The sequence below is a fragment of the Cottoperca gobio genome, chromosome 20 (assembly GCF_900634415.1).
Source record: "Cottoperca gobio chromosome 20, fCotGob3.1, whole genome shotgun sequence".
NCBI lineage: Eukaryota > Metazoa > Chordata > Actinopteri > Perciformes > Bovichtidae > Cottoperca > Cottoperca gobio.
Window position 1 is genome coordinate 14,733,893 of NC_041374.1, and position 19,766 is coordinate 14,753,658.

Here is a 19,766-nt window from a genome sequence, read left to right on the forward strand (position 1 = left end):
AACCGACATTTTGACTTGCTATTGTTACTAATAGCATTAATAAAGGCTCCGTTCTATTAAAGTGCCCGAGTAAATAAAGACAGGGTGATAGTGATCCGCATGCACACTAGCAGGACCCTGAAACTGAAGCAGCTCCATGGAATTCAGCCAGCAATAATTTAATATAATCTTTTTGTTTTCATCTGGACGGTAAATCCTGAGAATAAATCGTTACCAAGTGAGGGACACGGAGACTAAAATATGAAAAGAATACAAACGGTATAACCATTCATGTCATACATATACATAATATCACTCCATTAGTACCTTGTATTTTTAAAGTAGAGTTATGAACATGATGTCTATTTAGGGCCACGCTTGGTCCACCTACACAGGTGTTTTCACTTGTCTAATTAGATCTCTTCCAAGCTCCGTGTGGGCGTGCACGGAATGTTCTTGATTGGTATCTCGCCGACTCTCACATCAGTTTCGTCACACCTGCTACGTTGAGAGAACTTTTGTCCTTCATCATTGTTATTGTTCCATGAAGTTTGGCGACCCCCGTATATTTTCAGCGTAGCTCCGCCCAACCTCTACCCGAGCGGGAGTGTAATTAAGCAGAGTGAAAACAGCTGTGTGGGTGTGCAGGTCAGCAATGCTACATTTAAAATCTAGGTAATGTGATGTGATGTTGTGATTAGACGTATTCATGTTTGTGTCTGAACGAAACACACACGGATAGAACAAACAGGGGGAATCAGTCTGATGATTACAGGACAAGCATCAGGTGTTTGGTTTGAAATGGTCCATTCCTCCTTATTGCTATTAGGACATATAGTACAATCCATTTGTATGGTTCTTTGTTTTTCTCCCTTTTTTTCTGTATTTTCCTCTCACTCATTGCATTAGTTAATGCAGGAGTCTTCAACGTTTTTCACCCCCATACTGGCGTGGAGCAGGGACCCCCTACTGTATATATTGTATAGAAGAGGCTTGAAGAGGTTCACCCCTCTCCTTTCCTCCACTCTGTCTCTGACTGTAGGTGTGTGTCACCGCCCTTTGCGAAGTACAGCGGAGGAGGAAATGTGAAAAATTAAAATTAAAAATAAATTAACTTTTTGTATTGCTTTATCTACAAACAATTTTGCGACCCCCCCCTGCATTACCTCCTGCAGGTACCCCCTGTTGAAGACCTGGCTTGACACAGGAATCAAACCTATCAAGTACACAGTATATCTTTGTTTTAAGTGTGGATGCATAGCGTACTCCTGCTGGGCTTTAAGCTAACGTAGCTGGTGCTTGTGTGAAAAGGTTGAGGTGGTCAGAAATTATACTTCCTGAAATGACATTCAAAGGCTAAATAACTTGGGTGGAATGGCAGCTCTTGCTTGTACACCGTTGATGGGTTGACCTATGGAAAACCTTTTAGCCTCATCATGGTAATAAATGCCAGAGAAGTGGTTAGTTTAGTTTCAAGCTTTACAGAAGAAGCATATTGTCTGCATTATTGACATACTTTATTTGAAAATAGTTTTTGCATTAAGCTGTCACCAAATCAGTTTCCCAAGTATATAGTAACGATAGTCAGATCTTGTCAATATGTGGTCATAGGGATCTTTGTGACAACACCTCCCATCAAGGACTGTTTAAGGACTGGTCGCTGAGTGCTCCGTTGCTTGGTCCATGGAAATAACAGATTAAATCCACATGTCTCTGCAAATCTTAGTTTTTTTGTGTCCCTATTCAAATCCTATTCATCTTAATCCCTTCTCTTCAAGGATGTAAGACATTGTCATCAATCCAATCAACTAAATGTTCTTTTCAATAGCATTGACGAGTGGATCCCTCATGGAACATGTTGGAATGCTGTTCATGTACTTTCACACCTTCAATGTTTTAGTTCTTTAAAACACACCTTTAGTGCATTTGCCCAGTTAGTTAGTTTGGGCTGGTGTGAAAGAAGGACCAAGTGAACCGAACTACAGGTGTGGAAGCGCTTTGAGAAAATGTCCCCAATACCCCCCGGTAAGCACAAGGCTTGGGTTGCTACCAGTGTGTACTTAGGATGATTATCGTCTGCGATCCATTTATGAGCCTGATAGCCGTGGCTGCTTTGATCCACTAATGATCCCTCCTCCAGTCGGATCAATAGGCCAAAGTGTCACTGAAGGCGGGAGGATGAGAGAGAAAGAAAGTGTCAGACTGTGTGATGGACAGAGATGGAGGAAATTGTGTAGGAGAAAAGAAGATGGAGTGGGGCTATTAGTGTGACCTCTCACCTTACAGCTCAATGTTTCAACGGGCAACGCTTGGTCAGAGGGCAGAGAGAGAGGCGAGCGAAGCTCTGATCCGTTTGGATGGATGCAGCCAGGTGGCCTCTTGAGCCAGAGAGCTCATCTGTCTTTGTCTTTACTTGTTGCCAGAGGGAGGAAGAATATCTCTGCTTCCATCATATCATGAAGTAGCTTCCACATGCTGAGCGTGGCTGGCCGGAGGGCTGCTTCAGTACTGTTGTGGAAATGCGACTTTTACCATGCCGATTGTACTACTACCGATTGTATGCCGACTGCTACAAACTTCTCAAGTGTGGGGAAAAGGATATTTACTGGAAGATTTCCTTTGCACATTTAGCATCGTTTAAATCCAAGAATGATAGTAGGTGGACAGATATAATTACACGAGTATAATGTGGCTGTCTACATGTGTATAGCTCAGTTATTTCAAGCATATACTGAAACTAATTAAAAAGCTTTCTATTTTTCTGTTTCAGTGATAAAACTATTTTGTCTACAAACCAATTGGCCTGTTCCGCATGATACATTTTGACTTATCACAATAGGAAAAGGTATGAATATTGAAATTAATCTTGGCTAAATTCCATGTAGCTGCTTTGATTTCAGTTTCCCGGTATCGTGCATGCTGGCTCACTGTCACTCTCACTGGAACACTTGAAAAGGACGGAGCCGTTGTTCGTGTTGTGTGTGCTTTTGCTGCTGTGACGAAGTCAAAATGTCTGCTGTGAGAAAGTTCTATGTTAAAATAAAATGACATTACCATTAACAGCATCTGTACCCACACTGCGATGCTGTTTAACATTCACGTTACAATACCACTGCCTCATAGTAAGCCCAACCCAAGGATGGATGGTGACTGTGATGGTTGGCGTTGAGCTGTTGGCTAGTTTGGGTCTGCTTCTGTCAGCGTGACTCAGACTAAGACAAAGGCCACAGTGGCTCAATCCTGTTGGCAGAGAACTCTTTTTCTTTAGCTGTATTGATGGTTAGCATGAATTAGAAGCTCTTTAACAAATACAAAACAAGCTCTTTGTGAAACAGCCAGCTCCTGGGAACCATTAATAGGAGGGATGTTTATCCCCATGTGACCTCACACACAGGTCTCTAAGATATGTGTGTGACTGCTGATTCATTTGTGATGGCATTGTGATATTAATGTTTTTTGTCTTTGTGCTTTCATTCCGCCAACAGAGTGAAAGAGCTCCAGTGTTTTTAAGGATTGTCGAGGTCATCACAGGCCGAAAAAACAAGATTTTGATTGCGATCGAGAGAGAGGTTCTGCGATTCGGCGAAAAACAATAATTACATTGACAGTACTCGCAGGTTTAGAATCCTGTGGTTATTGTGCCATTAGGCAGTGGAACGAAGAAGTACACGCTGCTTCAAAAATAAGCTCAGATGACCTTCCCTGAGCAAAATGCAAACAACAGAGACAAAACTCAAAGCACATAAGAGAAGACAAACAAGACACCGAGAGTGTATTCACTCACTATTTCATCAGCACTTGTTTGCATTCAGAATCATCTCTCCATAATGAACAACATTGACTTTCAATTGCCTCAGTCACCAGCCAGTTGCAGTTAGAACACACACACATAAAAAGCCGGCTGTAGATCTGGCTGGCAAAAGGAAGCGAAATGTCTCTGCTGGTAGCGTCACCTGCCCTTATTCCCCGTGTCACCGGCTGTGAGCAGCTGGTAAAAGACAAAAGTGTTCAAATTGAGTGAGCAGCTACATATGCACCTCACTGCGCCAACACAGTCTTCTTCCTCTCCAGATTTCGCCACTCTGCCTTTTGCTTGTTATCTTTATCAGTCGGTGAACAAGAAAAGCCATTTAACACAATATGAAGAGTTAAAATGTGCTTCAATAACGTGTGCTTCATTCAAGTATTGAAGGTGGGTGTCCCCCCCCCCCCCTATGCTTATTATGCTGAGAGCTTCAGAAAAGCAAGTGCTGCAATTATTTACACCTCTAAAATCAGCAGCGTGCCTCCAAGTATACCTGTCCACCATGGAAGGGAAATGACTTTAACAACTCTTCATCTGCCGAGCTGGCTACTTGTGTCGAGAGGTCCTGACTGGAAATATTTCATTAAGCTGGGAGAGAGGAGCCTGCCGAGTTTCTAATTAAAAGCGTGTCCTCTGTTAGCAAAAGTGGTCCGCTGACACGAGTGAATTGTACGGTGATTAGAGTGCATATTGGGAACGCAAAGAAATGTTGTGTCCATGCGTTGTGTACTCGACACACACCTAAGCTTTTCACAGAGTTGTTTTTAAACCAAACGGCTCTCATCGTTGTATTACCGCTCTACAGTATGTCTTTACCAGGTGCCTACTGTAGTGGGATTCTCAGTGTCGCTGATGCAACTGAGAGGTAATTCTACTCAGCAGTGGGTATAAGAATGGCCCCTGTGAACACACAACCGCAGGGCATCTCTTATTGACACTGCCAAACCTTTGCTAAACTGACTGTAAAGCGGAGACACTGACGACAAAGGAGGTAAGATTGTTTGAGAACTGATTTAGACGAGTCGTGCAAGGACTCTGAGAACAAACCTGAACTATTGTGTGTATATAGATAGAATATACGTAGATTCTGTAAACCATGTACACATTATTTTTATTTGTATTACTATTTTAATACAACAAAAGTGCACGTTACAAATAATTGTGTAAAGAAAACAAGATTAAAGAAAAATCCAGCTACTGCTTAGTCTGCCTGCTCTGAAAGTGATCGGCTTAGCTCAGACTTCCTGGAACTTATCACTGTCATTAGTCCCAGTCCTGCTGATTTACAGTACAGGGTGAATTCAATTACCCAGGGTTCTCTGTCGAGCTGCCCGAGTGAGAAATGGCCTTCATTCCACCTGTACAGTGTTGGCGGACATATTAACTGGTTTAGATGGAACGGTCAATAGACAAAAGGATGAGGCTTCAGAAAGAATCAATTAACAGATGCGTAAGTACTGTGCAGAAGCTTTTGGGAAGGCTTTCTAGTTTGGGTACAAAGCAACTTACCCCATCCTGAATGTTGTTTCATGGGAGTAAAACTGGCACTAGCGTCTTGGTGATACTATCACACATGTCCACATTGCATTTGAAGCCTTTGGTATAGAACATGTATTCACATAAGGTATAATAAATCTCTTTCATAATATGCCACTGATCAGACTCCTGACATATATGAAGACTAACCTAGAATATACACAATTGTATTGACATCAGTGTCTTTCTATGCCCATCTTGGTTTCCTCCCCTACGCAGCTGTTTTTGTTTTTTATCTAGACTACACGGTACAGCTCACCGCGGCGTTGATTGGAGCTCATATTTACTTGCATAATACGCATTTATCATTCTCTGGGCCCCAGTGAAATTAAATGCCTCTCAGGTCCATGTTGGGATCCTGCCAGGGTAAATATTATTGTCTGCTGTTCGTGATTACACGCAATTGTTCCTAAGCTATTAAATTTGCAAAACGGCTCTCCGATAATGGAAGCAAAAGCAAAGGCCACAGGAAGTCCAGCATTTCTGTAAACCAATGTCTAACAGCAAGCAGGCGTGTGTGAGTGTGTGTGAGTGTGTGTGTGTGTGGTTACAATCACTAAAGTCTTTTTGTACTTCCATAAGTCAATTTGCAGAGTGAATCTTCCACCTCTGTATTGTAACGCCACTTCTCATGCCATTGAACAACCCTTCTCCTGCCCTTGGTGCTGAGTGCAAACCACGGCAGCACACTCCCCATTGACTTTGCCTCCTGAGGAGCAACAAAAGAGCGATTCAAAGAAGTCCTCAGCAGGGATGGTCAGGAAGGACAGAATACAGATCAGGGGAGCCCTTCTTCTGCTCATATTTGTCCTTGGAGAAGAGTGAAAGAGAATGGATAAAACTACTCCGGTCTAAAACCTTTGTCTGTGACATTAAGAGGCCGGTTTCTGGTATACATATCAATATATCGTTTTGTGTCATCTCCTGTGAGTCTTGCTGGTTACTTTGTCCCGTCATTTGGCTCTGTGCTGTCCCATTGTTGTGTATTTTCACGAGAGTTATGCGCCTGCTACCATTCAGCTTATATTGTCTCGTCATAAAGCATCTTTGTATGCATGCAGCATTGCAAAATGTAACGTTATAAGCATCATTCTTAGCCTTTTTGAGAATTATTGGTGTCCATCAGGCATGTCCTGATTTAAAATAATTAGGTTGTACAATTATCTCAGCCAAAGATAGCTCTGTATACAGTTATCTTACTAATTACTAAAGTAGAATTGTTGTGCGTCAGTGGAGGAGTGTGTGTGCATGAGTTACTTCAGCGCGTGCACAGATTTGCTCACATTTTGTCACATCAGAAACCACTCATTTAAAAAACCTTGAGAATTGATGCAATGTTGTGTTATATAATTGTGACGAAACTAATCTCTCACTTATCCCCCCCCCCCCTCTCTCAGGTAACTACCAGCTCTCCCCGACTGTGAACATGCCGCAGGACGACATAGTGATGATCGCAGATGATAGGCCGCCCCGGCTTCCTGCAGACCTTTCCGACCAATCATCCTCCAGTTCCCATGATGACATGGGCTTTGTGGGAGAGAACGCGGGGCCCTGGCTCCACGAGATGCCCAGTCAGAATGAATGGTGAGCAGCGGGTTCTACTTATTTGTGGTGGAGTCGGCTGAATTATCTATAACTAGATGTACGTCTGAAAGGCCCTGTGTGTTACAATGTGCAGGATGTTTAGGTCACTTTGGTGTGTGTGTGTGTGTGTGTGTGTGTGTGTGTGTGTGTGTCTCCAACCCCCCATGGGATTTCAGCTCCCCAGTGTCTAAAGACTGTTGCACCTTATCCATGAAAAAATATGAAACCAGGGCTCATTGACCGTGTCGCAGAGCGAAGTCTCTTTAGGGACGCGACCGGTTTAGCAAAGGAACCCTTAATGAATAAGAAAAAACTAAAATGAGATTTTGCTTGTCTTTCTTTTTTTATTGTTGTCACTTATAGGTTGTCTTTCAGCATAGGACGTTATAGCTGTCCATCTTTGAAGGTTTAATCACTCACTCACACAAATGACTCATGGCATTTCCTGTATGATTGCATTATACAGTTACAGGAGATCTAAAGACAAGATGTCCAATCATGTCCTCATTCTCGTTTGAATGACAAATTCTGGGACCGCTTTTTCACAAAACGCTGTTTATTGTGAGTCATGTTTTTATTTTATAGAGAGTGCTTTTTCAAGGTGAAATGCTGGTTGCCATGAATAGAGAGGCTTTTTTAGTATTTCTACTTCTTTTCCCCAGAGACACTCTCTCTCTCTCTCTCTCTCTCTCTCTCTCTCTCTCTCTCTCTCTCTCTCTCTCTCTCTCTCTCTCTCTCTCTTTCCGTCTGTCTTTCTCTGTCTCTGTCTCTGTCTCTCTGTCTCTCTCTCTCTCTCTCTCTCTCTCTCTCTCTCTCTCTCTCTCTCTCTCTCTCTCTCTCTCTCTCTCCTCTCTCTCTCTCTCTCTCTATTTATTATGAATGAGTAGATTTGCTCAGCATGCCTGTTGTTCATGTGATGTCAGAGGTTTGTCATAATGGATTAGGTCCACAGCATATGGCTGAACCGAACTCAAACTTCGTCACACACACGCATACACATTCCACGCATACACAGACTCACACACATACACATGCATGACGTGTACACACAAGGCAAAAGTGTGCTATATACTACTGCCTAGGGTTATTGTGAATAATTCATTTCCTCAGAGTCACACACACACTCACACCCATACACATACAAGCTAACAGCTGCTTAAACGCACCAAGTGTGTATTCCCTTTTTGACTGACTTTTTGACTGTTTCTCATTTTCCTTTTCAAGTGCCCCCAACCACTACACACTCTCACACACACACACACACACACACACACACACACACACACACACACACACACACACACACACACACACACACACACACACACACACACAGCGTTAACAGGCATACAGGGCCAGCAGGGGATATGGGTCAGCCAGACTCCAATGTATTGGAACTGTTACTTTTTAATTAAGCTCTTGCAACAGTGCAGCCAGGGCCCGGTACATATTGAATATGTATTGTGCAGAGCTGTGAAAGTCTAACCTCTGGCCTCCAGTATAATGCAGCCTTCCTCCCTCATGGGAGACGCCTTGCCAAGGCCACAGCTATACACCTTGAGTGCATACACAAAGCACAAAAGTGGCTGGTTGGCTTGTAAAATCATTCTAATTCAAAGCTCTTTCTCTTCTTGTCTTTTTTCCACCCGGTGGACTTTAACAAAACTCAGATTCTCAGACTTTATTCATTTATTTCTTCTCTTCAATACCGCCGCCGTATGTGACCATGTTCAAACATGGAATAGCAACCCAGTTGGCTTGTAGAATTAAATTAATCCTGGCTTACTTAACCCTATTAATGTAGTAATCTAGTGGTTAAGGTAAAGAGCAACTAAATCTATTAAAAAGACCCTGTTCTTTTATAATCCACTCCCCTTCCTCTAAATAATTTGTTAATGAACATTCTTATCTCTCCCTCTGTAATATTTTCTTTCTGCTCAGTCCTAGTAAATGATAGCCCACGTGTTAGTGAGTTAACGTTTAGGCCCCCGCGATAAATGGTAGTTTTGGAAGCAGGAATCCCATTTTACACAAGACACATAAATTGACCTACTTTTCCCCCCCTTGACATCCCTAGCCATTATGTGAAGGGTGTGTCTTCTGTGTCTGTGCGTGCACATGGTTCGTGTTCCTTCACATTTTACTGTGTGAAGACACACACCTGTGTTTCCCTGCACTTGCAGGTACTTGTTTGTATAACTGTCATGTTGTTATGAACCGTTGTTGTACCACTTCAGCTTTACGGGCCTCAAATGATCATAAAACGGGCCATAAATATTACAGCTCCCATGCTTTTGGATCTCTGTTAAAATGGCAATGTACAAATATCCAAGTTTTTATGTGTTGCTGCTGTATTACAGACTGTTTTATTAGTATTGCTATTAATACTCCTTCTACTTTTTATCCGCTTGGTGGTGGTAGCTTTGTGAATAGAAGTCGGTTGCTGGTACAAACCAGATGAGTTGGGACAGTAAAATCTACAACTTCCCTCAAGATACTTTTTTGAGGTGCATTTAAATCCATTGCAACGCTATAGCTACTTGTCAGCCAGTGTGTGTGTGTGTGTGTGTGTGTGTGTGTGTGTGTGTGTAGGGTTAAAGGGTGTGTGCTTGTGATTCAGGGAGTTGATGGAAACCAGCATGTGTCTTCTGTCAGGTTTCACTGGATAAATAAAGGTGGTAAGTTATTACGTTGCATATCTGCACTAAGTTCATTTGAGCGTCGGGTCCTGACCCATCACATCAATTCCCTCCGCGGTGTCTGCCTCCTCCTTCATTAGTTTGAATCCAAAGCCAAACAGGAAGGACCACGTCTGAATGATTTACAGTAAAACAGATAACGCACACCGGTTGATATAGTGGCTTTACAGAATAATCGGGATGAAAGATTTTTTTCTCTCAGGAATGTGGAACAGTGTCAGAAACCCATATTAGTGTATAATCACGGCAGCTCCTAATACGAGCAGATCCAGTCTGAGATGCAAAAGGAATGTTTTTCTTGCTTCCACCTGGTTTTCATCCCAGAAGTTGATAAAGTGCAGTTGCAGGGTGTGTCTGCTTCCTCTGACTGGGGCACCCAGTCCATGTCTTTTCCTTTTGGCACGGTTAGTTTCAAATAATAAACGTGTTGTTGTCAGTTAAAAAGAAATCAAAGATTATGTAATTTAAAGCTGTTCGGTGATCAGGAGTTTTCCTACTAGCTGCATTAAGTTTACGTTCTCTAGTATCCAGAGACTATAACACTTCACTGCCGGGGTGGATGTTTCCCTTTCATAAAAATGCCCCCTTGATAGTTTATCTAACCCTCACTGAGGCGCCATCAACTTGTCTTTCACGAGCAACAAAGCTTTTAAAAGTATTTGCGAGGTCTCCTTGTAATGTTACAACCGCACTCAAAGTCCCTTGCTCAGGAGAAGGTTGCAAGAGCACCACAAGGAGTGTAAGCCCCTTACTATATAGCAACTCGGCTTTGAAGAGGAGGCTCTTTGAGAGACGGTCTCCCCCCAACAACAGAACCACTGTGCTTCCTCGTGCTATGTTATTCTGTGAACCCACAGTCTGTTTATTGAGCTGCTTTTAGATGCACAATACGTCCAACTGTACTAGTAAATAAAAAGCATGATAACCGTATCACTTTTGTTGCCTTTGTAATTAAAAAGAATCCAATACTTAATCCATTAAAATGCTCCAATAGGCCTCAGTGCATTACATGGCACTTTAATATCCTTGTTTCCTGTAATCACAATTTACTTTATCTTCATACATGCCGTTAAGCTCATGTAATTCCATAGTATGGTGCGAAAAGGAGTTTAAAGTTTTCCCACATAATTACTAAACAGTGCAAAAGGTTTTAGCTGTGGTTTTGTAAATGTTATTGTAGAATGATTAGTAAGAAAGAAAATAATTTGAGAGCGTGAGTCTCGGGAGCCAGGTCTGTTTCTGCCGGGAGCACACCTTGTCTTTCAACTCCAGTAGCACTCTGTATCTTCCTGACTAATGAACATGCAGTTTCCTAACTTATGCGAGGGTAGGAGGGCAGCACTCTGAGTTGGCACTGAAGTGCATAAAAAAGCCGGGGGTTTCCGCAGCATGCTCATGCTTCTGAAGTTTAGGGAGCATTACGCAGCACTGGGAGCCAGGAACTAACTACCGCCAGCTAGCCTGGGGCGCACAGGCTGCCATTACCATACCAACCACTGTTATCATAGCTGCCCTGAATACCACCTGAATTAAGTTTCACTACCTGCAGGAGGAAAGGATACATGTGCAATACAAATCAGATAATGGCCCCTTTTGATATGAGTAATATGGTGCAATTCTTTCAATCACAAGTTGTTTTGATGATTGATTGGATACTATGACTGCATTTGATTATCTATTGGAAGCTCCGTGGGTTTCATGTCAAGTTTTAATCTCACACTCAATATACAGTGTTATGGATTTAACACTGGATATTAATCTTTTATTTATTTTTTTTGGCATTAAAAAGTCCAACAAAACAAATCATTACAAAATAACCTTGCAAGGATGCATACTATTCCAAACTTATCACTAAATATTGAAAACCTTTTCAGGTCAGATCATAACAAAGAAAAATTACATGTTGAATTAATAGAAATAATTTCATTGTCCCTACGCTGTCAAACCTGTTCAGAACCTACTTCTGGCTTCTTAAAGTGTAAGAGCAGAAGAATCCCTGCCTCACTTGGACCACTAGGGGCACTGTTACAACCTTGATATAACTAGACAACTACCGTCCCCGTGTCTTGGACCTCAATCTGGATGTAGTTGACGGAGTGGAGAGGTGTCAATTCTCATTAAGGGAAGAGGGAAGAGAAACGGACGGCGAGAGAGACAGAGAGAGAACTAGACTGTGTCACAGGTGGAAACATCATTTGCTAGGCAGCTCTGACACAGTCCGTCAACCAGCAGAGATAGAAAAGGACTCCCGACAAACATACACTCTCATCCACACACATTGCTGCACAGACGCCCTCAGTCTCACGAGTGTTTAGATACACATTGGCTGGTAAACAATTTCACAAATTAACATATAAAGTGGAAAAGGTCCGCATAGACACGAACCAACAAACTTCCAAACTAACATTGCAGGCAGACTGCCTACTTCCGCTGACTCCCTAATAGTCTCTATCATCAGTAATGTAACTAAGAATCACAAGTGCTCTATGAAGCACATGTGTTTTTCCCATCAAGCTATTAGCATAACTACATATAAATGCAAACAGCCCTGTAGTGCGCAGACACGCATACACACTATTGGACTAATCTCACATGTCCATTTAAGTTGGAAGTGACTTTAACACCAGGCAGTGTACACACAAACACACACATGCACACACATCAATTGCCGGCATTGTTTCTTCTTAAATGCTAATGGTCTCCTCCTAGCTTTATGAATATTTACCATGTCTCAGTGGTGCGCCACTGCTACAAGCATGTCATACATGCTTTAATTTTTGCGCTCACCTTGAGTGTGCTCATCTATGGCTTCCTGTGTTGTTTACTTGTGTGTGTGTGTGTGTGTGTGTGTGTGTGTGTGTGTGTGTGTGTGTGTGTGTGTGTGTGTGTGTGTGTATGCCCTACACTACCTCATTGTGACAGGGGTGTTGGTGAATCTTAGCATGAATGATGCCAAAGTAACCTGTGCGCACGCTCTTGCCACTCAAACCCAAATATGTTCTTTGCCTGGTCCTTGTCAGTCGACCTCCCATTCAGCAGACTGGAGAAGTCAGTGGAGCAAAACTCAATTAAAGCATCCATACACCAGGCACGGAATGAATGAGGAGGTCTACGCAGGAGTCAGCCGACGGACAAAGAGGTCTTAATTGATCTTGTTCTCTCCCTCTCCGTCTCTCTCTGCAACTTCATCACAATTAAAAGGAGATTACAGCAACTCATAGGTGCAGCTGTTCCTCTGTGAGACCATTTTATTTTAGGGTCTTTTATACCCAGGTTTAAGTAGAAATGTTCATAGGTGCAATTGATCGAGTGAAATAAAAGTGGTAATCGGAGACGCTTTACGACACATTCATGTTTGAGAAAAGTGTTACTATCGAGTGTGTGCTGGTGCACATGCCAGCAGGACAGACTGCTGCACTGACTTCTCATGCAGGGCTGTATATAATGATTGAAAGCAGCTCTAGGCTCCCTGGCCCAGCTATGCAGCCATGCGGTCAGCTGAATCAGTCTCCTCCAAACCTCAGAAGGACCATTTCAGAAGCACCTTACCGGTGCTCTGCACCTCTCGCCCCTTCTCTGAGGCTAATGCACACAACCCTCCCGCCCGCTGGTCGATCAAACCGAGCTGCACTTTTCTAAGAAGTAGGACGCTTTGAGACTTGCCTCATTGGGGTCGTTTTTTAAATGAGGGTAAGAAGGGTTGGGAAAGCAAAAAAGACATAAGTCACCAGGGTAAATTGTGAGCACAGACGGCTTTTAGCACACACCACTTAGCAACAAGGCCAATGTTCAGTTTGACACATTTAACTTCCTGTGAGAGAGACGGAGACAGGAACAAGTTGATGTGAAATGCAAGTTAAAGCCGTGGATTTGCCTGTGAGCAATCCTCAGCGCTAGTTAATTTTAGATGATGGGAAGATTTTGTGGGTGGGGGGGGCGAGCATCTGCTCGGAATGGTGGAAATTGCTTTTAAACACTGCTTAGAGAAGGAGAGATGAGGGAATGTATTATCCAAATGGATTGGGCCCACTATTAAAGATAGGCCAGAGGCATGGAAAGGACGGATGGTCTGAGGAAGAAATTGTGCCACTCTGAAGATTATTTAACTTCTCTTAGAAGTGGTTACATGGTCAGGTTTTATCTTATTTCCATCTATCCAATATCATTTTCACCAAAATGAGCAATTCAGTGGTCATCCAAGCCCAATATGGGTCTCGCCTTCATAGACTCAACCAGTTAAGGTCCTTTCTATTGGCTTTTCTCTCCATCAGAAGACTGTTTGAGCTTAAGAAATATCTTGATCAGAGCAAAGAGACTTTCAAACAGTATCTCATTACAACAAGAATTTCTATGGGGAAATTAAGAGCCAGTGGAAAGTGAATACGAGATCTGTAATTGAGTGCCGTATTTCTATTAATGGACTAGTAGCTGTGAAACTTTGTGTGTCAGCTATAAGTAGAGTAGAAGATTAATACTAACTTTTCCATGCCTTTTTAGTAGTATAAGTGTGATAATAAGTAGCACACTTATCTCCTGGTGTGTATTGCATTGCTTTTAAATTTTAACTTTTAATTCAATTCGAAGAGATATGCAAACTGTGACAAGGCTTCGCAGGTGGCAATCGCTTCGCTAAAACAAAAAACACAAGTTCAGAAAAGGGTGTCAATTCCAACTCAAAATAGTTCTGGTTCCTGCGGCAGAGACTTTAGACGCAAGTTGAGACAGCAGGTACCTCCGGCTTGAATGAATGCCTAAAGCAACACCATTGGCTGCTTCTCTTCATGTTACCATGGGTCCCCAGCCTGGGCATTTCGTCATTGCTCTGCATGAACCCCAGTATAGCAGAGACAGTGTTAAAATGGGCAGCAGCTTAAACAAACAGTTCTGAAGTCCTACTGAGTGAATTTGCACCACCGCTGGGCTGTCCCTCTGAACTTCACTCTTACTGCCCACAGGTCTCCCACTATTTTTGTCAGGCTAGATTTTTGATTCATCCCGACTGCTCGTGTCCGTAATTGCTCTCACAAACAGCCACATACTTGCCAACTCTCTCTACCTGTATGACGGGGCTGTGCATGATGGCCTCTCACTTTGTCTTCTTTGTCCATGTTCTATGGGTGTCCAATTGGCCCAAAAAACACAATACTGGCAAGAGTGAATGAAATCTAAATTCAGGCTGAAAATCTGTCCTTTCTCTCCTGCACCATCTCAGTCACGCTCCGACAGATGACATTTGCGGAGACAGAAAAAGAGAGGGCAGGCTGTTTTTTGTGGGCCTGGAATGATGAGAGGAGAATAGCGAGGGATGATGAATAAATGAATAATACATCTGTGCTGTCATTCCTCTCTTCCTGCTCCACCTCCCTCTCTTCCTGTGTCAGCTGGAGTTGGTCCTGCGAGGTAGTCTGATCTTAGTTGGGATTGTCAGGTATGGTCGACCGCAAAGTGACATGTTGACGCTGGTCCCTCTGTGACACATGAAGCAGCTCTTTTTGTTAAATGGGGTTGACAACCCAAATAAGAATTGTTTACATGCAAACAAGTGCCAGCAGGTCTGCAGTTGCTGTTAAGTGATATTACAAATATTGAAGGGCTCTTGAAGGTGCATCTGCTCAAAGAGGAAACGCATCTACCTCACCTCTCCACTATATAACTTCCAACTCGGGACAAAAGCTTCTCAATCATGTGAGAGATCAGATCATTTGATGTAAAATATGTATACTTTATATGTTAATCTGATGTAAAATGCAGGTATTTCAGTCTCCTAAAGGATCTCTAGATGTAAAAATACCCTTTAATGGTTATAATGTACAGTATGATCATCAGCACAACAAAGGAAACGGTGACAGCGTGCACTCTTCCATACAACATTTGTTAGACTCCACCAGCACTGCATCTCCTCCCCTCTGTCTCACCTCAAATGGCAAGATGTTCTCACCTTAATTGTAAATGCACTCCTCTGTATGCAAATACCAGTGTCCCCCTCTCCCAACCTCCTTTCCCCAGTCCCCTCCGATTTTCAATTAAGATCCAGACAGAGATAGAGGATCTCAAAGGGAGCGCACTATGGTGGTTCGGGCTCTGCCACTGCTCCAGACATATAGAGGGGGGTGGGGGGCGGGGGTGTTATTGAGTGGCCATGACCCCAGAACACCCTCACCTCAATGGGGGATCACACATCTTAGCCAGGCCTCTTCTACCAAATTGTAACATGTCCTGATCCACCCATCAGAGGTGGACGTGTCCTTGATTAGAATAGTCATTGAAATGAAGGATTGAAACTGACTGTTAATGTGTGTGCGAGTATTGAATGTCGATGGTCATTGTCTGATAGTGAATGTGTGTTTTGGTCTGAGGTTTGGTGCTGTATGAATATTAATAGGTAGACTTTTATCTCCCGGTCGTATTATAAGCATGGCCCCGAGCAATATAACTGCAACTTAACGTAGATGATTAGAAAATGCATCTATTTAATTGGATGATCATCGGTTTTAAAGGCTATGCTTTTGGAATGCCCCTGCATTCTCCGTATCTCATGCCAGATTATAATACTTCCTTTCTTCCTCGTGAACTGTAGCTCGCTCAGTCCAGACGCGGACCCGGACGGTTCGTTCCAGAGGGAGGGCTTCGGCCGCCAGAGTATGTCTGAAAAACGCATCAAACAATATGAAAATGCTGCTGAGCTGGAGATCGTCAAGACACGCAAGTCCAAGAGCATGGATCTGGGTAAATGCTATGCTCTGCTATACACATGCATACATTACACATTCATGGAGTCAAGAGTGTGTGATTAAAAGGAAGAGATCCACATCATAGGAAATACATTTATTTGCTTTCCTAATACACTTTCTTATGTACTTGAGTGTTTATCGACCACTCATTCTCTGCTAGTTGCCTGGCAACTGGTCCTGGTCAAGAACATTTTTGGGAAATAACAGCCCGTAAAATGGCAAAGTGACATTTTTTAACGTTTGTTTTTGTACAGATTAAACAAAGAAGATACACGATGTTAAGTAGTGAACTTTAGAGTTGCTAGTCGGAAGATTTCCTTACTGTGTGTACAGAACATGGCTAGCTCTTTCCCCTTGTTTCTTGTCTTTGTGCTAAGATAAGGTAGCTAGCTGCTGGCGGTAGCTACATATTTAGTATACCGCCATAAGAGTGGTATCAATTTTCTCATCTAACTCTCTGCAAGAAAGTGAATAAGTGTATTTACCAAAATGTAGAACTTTTCCTTTCAATGCAATTACAGTTTAATACAATTTTATATGTTCATGGTTTTGGCCATAATTCTGAGATCACAACTACAAAGTCAGAAAACACAAGCAGTTTTAGCCAGATTATCGAACCCACTTCATTTGGAGGGAAAACCAAAAGTAAAATGCACCTGAAATGTCGCAATCTCTCAATTCATGGGGAAAGTGTGTGTTCGCACAAGTATGGCACAAGTATGGCACAAGTATGGCACAAGTACACTACTGCAGGTCAAAGCCGAACCAGAAAGTTGGCCTGTTGTGAATGTTTACATGCAGTCAAAATTTCTGCAATCAAATAAGTCTGGCTAAACTGTGGGATTGTTTACAGTAGAACTTGTATGATTGTGACACCCCGAAGTGTTGATGGAATAGATCTCACTGTAACCTGAGAGTCTTCAAGCACTCAATGTCTCTCACCATTTCTGGCTGTCTCAGTACAAGGAACAAATATGGAGGAATATAGACACTTTAGAAATACCCCCCCTCCCACACACACATACAGTCCTTTTATTCATGCCCAGCCACTACCTCTCCTCTTTGTCATCTATCTCCCATGGTCCTGTGTCCAGTGGAGCATTAGTAAAACACAAGAAGGAAGAACACAATGGCTTCTTTAGTGACTATCTAATGATAGGAAGGCCGGTGAGACGCATGCATGGGCAGGCACACCCCCAAGCACACAGACTGTATCTAAGGAAGACGACGGGTGTGAGTTCAGAGCCTCTCCCACTGAGGCTGAAGCAGACGCTGCCTTCTCTCGGATCACTGGCTAATCATAACAGATAACAGACAACTCTTTTCCACACGGAGCCCAGAGAACTGTAGAAATCTTTGACTCTCCCACAGACTAGTGCAGGTTCGGGCCACTGCACTCAGCTCTGTGGGGTCCTCCTTCACAGTATAAGCCCTACCCTTTGTCCGCCCTCAAAACTTTTCTAAAAAGTGAACCCAAACAACACAAACTTTTTAGCAGAAAGTGCTGCTAAGCAGAAAGATAATAATTAGCCATCGGATAGGTTTCACTGCGCAATTAGCTGAGCATAGAAATAGTTTCCATTAGGTTTTTAGTGTTGAATAAAAATATAATTGGATATAACTTAAGACAGGAAGTGAGTAGAACAGACAGGATTCTGAGATAGCTCCATGATGGCGTTCTCATCGGTGCAAATGCACATTTTATCAATGACTTTAATCAAAAAAGCTCCTTAATTGTTCCAAAGTGGAAGTACATTAGCGTGTATTTGTGAATTTGATTAGTTCTAGAAAAAAGAGACTTGTTCATCTGCTCATAAGACGACGCCTCACTCTTATTATTATTATTATTATTATTCTTGATGTTTTACAAATCTAGGATTTTTTTTCCATTACTGTATGTCTTAGTTCTCAAGATCAGTGTGCTTTAGATGCCTTTCAAAATCCTATTCCTCTCCCCTACTAGCGAGACCCAATTGAGTTTGTGAATTATCCTTCTGACAGAAATCCTTGCCAATATAAAATGATAATCTATTAGTAAGAATATCACAGCGTTCAGATGTTGCAGGGAAATAACTAACTTGTTCCCCTCATATAATAACTCTTGTAACTGACATGAGTCCCCATAGGAGAAATGTTTCAGTCAATACATGGAATGCTTGCTCTAGTGTATGTGTTCAAAATGAAAGCTACACATTACACATCTGATGTCACATATGTTCCATGTATCTCAAAGGCGCCCACTGCTGCTAATTAATTTTTTTACATCAAAGCCACACAATGTAAAATGGCATATGGGTTGTATAATAGAATTGAAAATGAAATGAGCACAAAGTGCCGGCATTTATCCTCGAGCCTTTTCATTGGCATACTGTTGGAAGTTTTTTTCCAGTTAGGGGAAGTAGCAGGTGTAAGCATGCCTATCTACTCTCCATTAACACTTAAATAAATCAAAGCTATCCAGACTAAATGATTAACATGCTCAACAATGCTTTCCCCTACAGACTGTAATTTTATTCTGTCACGAGGTATTTCTGTCCCTCCCATCGTGTTCCAGGTGCTCGCAAATCACATCAGCAGATGGATTTTATGACTTTGAAGCCCATCATTGTTGAAATAGACTAAACTGGTCAGACACCCCACGTTTCAATCCCGTTTTTAGATGGGGGAACAAGATTGAGTGAGGCAAGAAAAAGGGAAGAAAGAGACTTGAGGTGCCACGGCTGCCAGTAATACATTAGCACATTCCAGCCACTTTGCCTTGTAAGCCTCATGATCGACAGTCACTTGTAAGGCTAATATCTGTTCTTCATACATCACTATTCCCTGCACTGTCCCTGTCTGATTCTGTCTCTTTCTGCTTTGCATGTGCTCCTACACATGGTACAGAAAGCACTAACCACCCCTGCTTGTTTATGCTCTTTAACAGTAGCAGATGAGATTAACTGCAGCACAAGAACCAATGGAGGTAAGCAACCGTGCTCAATACTGTCACCATTATTACATTGGGACCACTATGATTGTTCATCTGGCTCCATGGTTCAACAATGGAGATTGGAAAAGCAGCCCCACACTTTCTCAATAACCAGCTCATCACCAACCATTATTGGCCGTGTGATCTTGGCACCTTTTTTAGTTGCATATGGAGGATAAAGTTGTTTGAGGTAATTGCAGCATGATCAAAAGAGGTTTTTCATAATGCTGAGAGGGAGTCGCATGGTGTTGAATAGAGACTTGGCAACAAGCGTGGGAACCTGTGCCATTGTGCTCGTTCTGCAGTGCAAATGAGTGAGGAAAACACTCATTACTCCAGGAGTTGTGTAGGGTTGGAGGGATCCAGGCAATGGAGTGGCATTTGCAATGGAGAGACATTCATTGCCAGTTGGCCTCTTCAGCTCGCTGCAATTGATCCATCATAGTCGGGCTGTTTTAAGC

At 42.5% G+C, this 19,766-nt stretch overlaps 1 protein-coding gene across 1 annotated transcript in view; it reads left to right on the plus strand.

The window, feature by feature from the left end:
* LOC115025632 (partitioning defective 3 homolog) overlaps positions 1-19,766 on the plus strand; it is a 313,173-nt gene that overhangs the window by 188,257 nt on the left and 105,150 nt on the right. The window contains exons 17-18 of the mRNA XM_029458033.1: positions 6,718-6,904; positions 16,181-16,330. Of these exons, the coding sequence (XP_029313893.1) occupies positions 6,718-6,904; positions 16,181-16,330 (337 nt within the window). The remainder of the gene's footprint in view (positions 1-6,717; positions 6,905-16,180; positions 16,331-19,766) is intronic.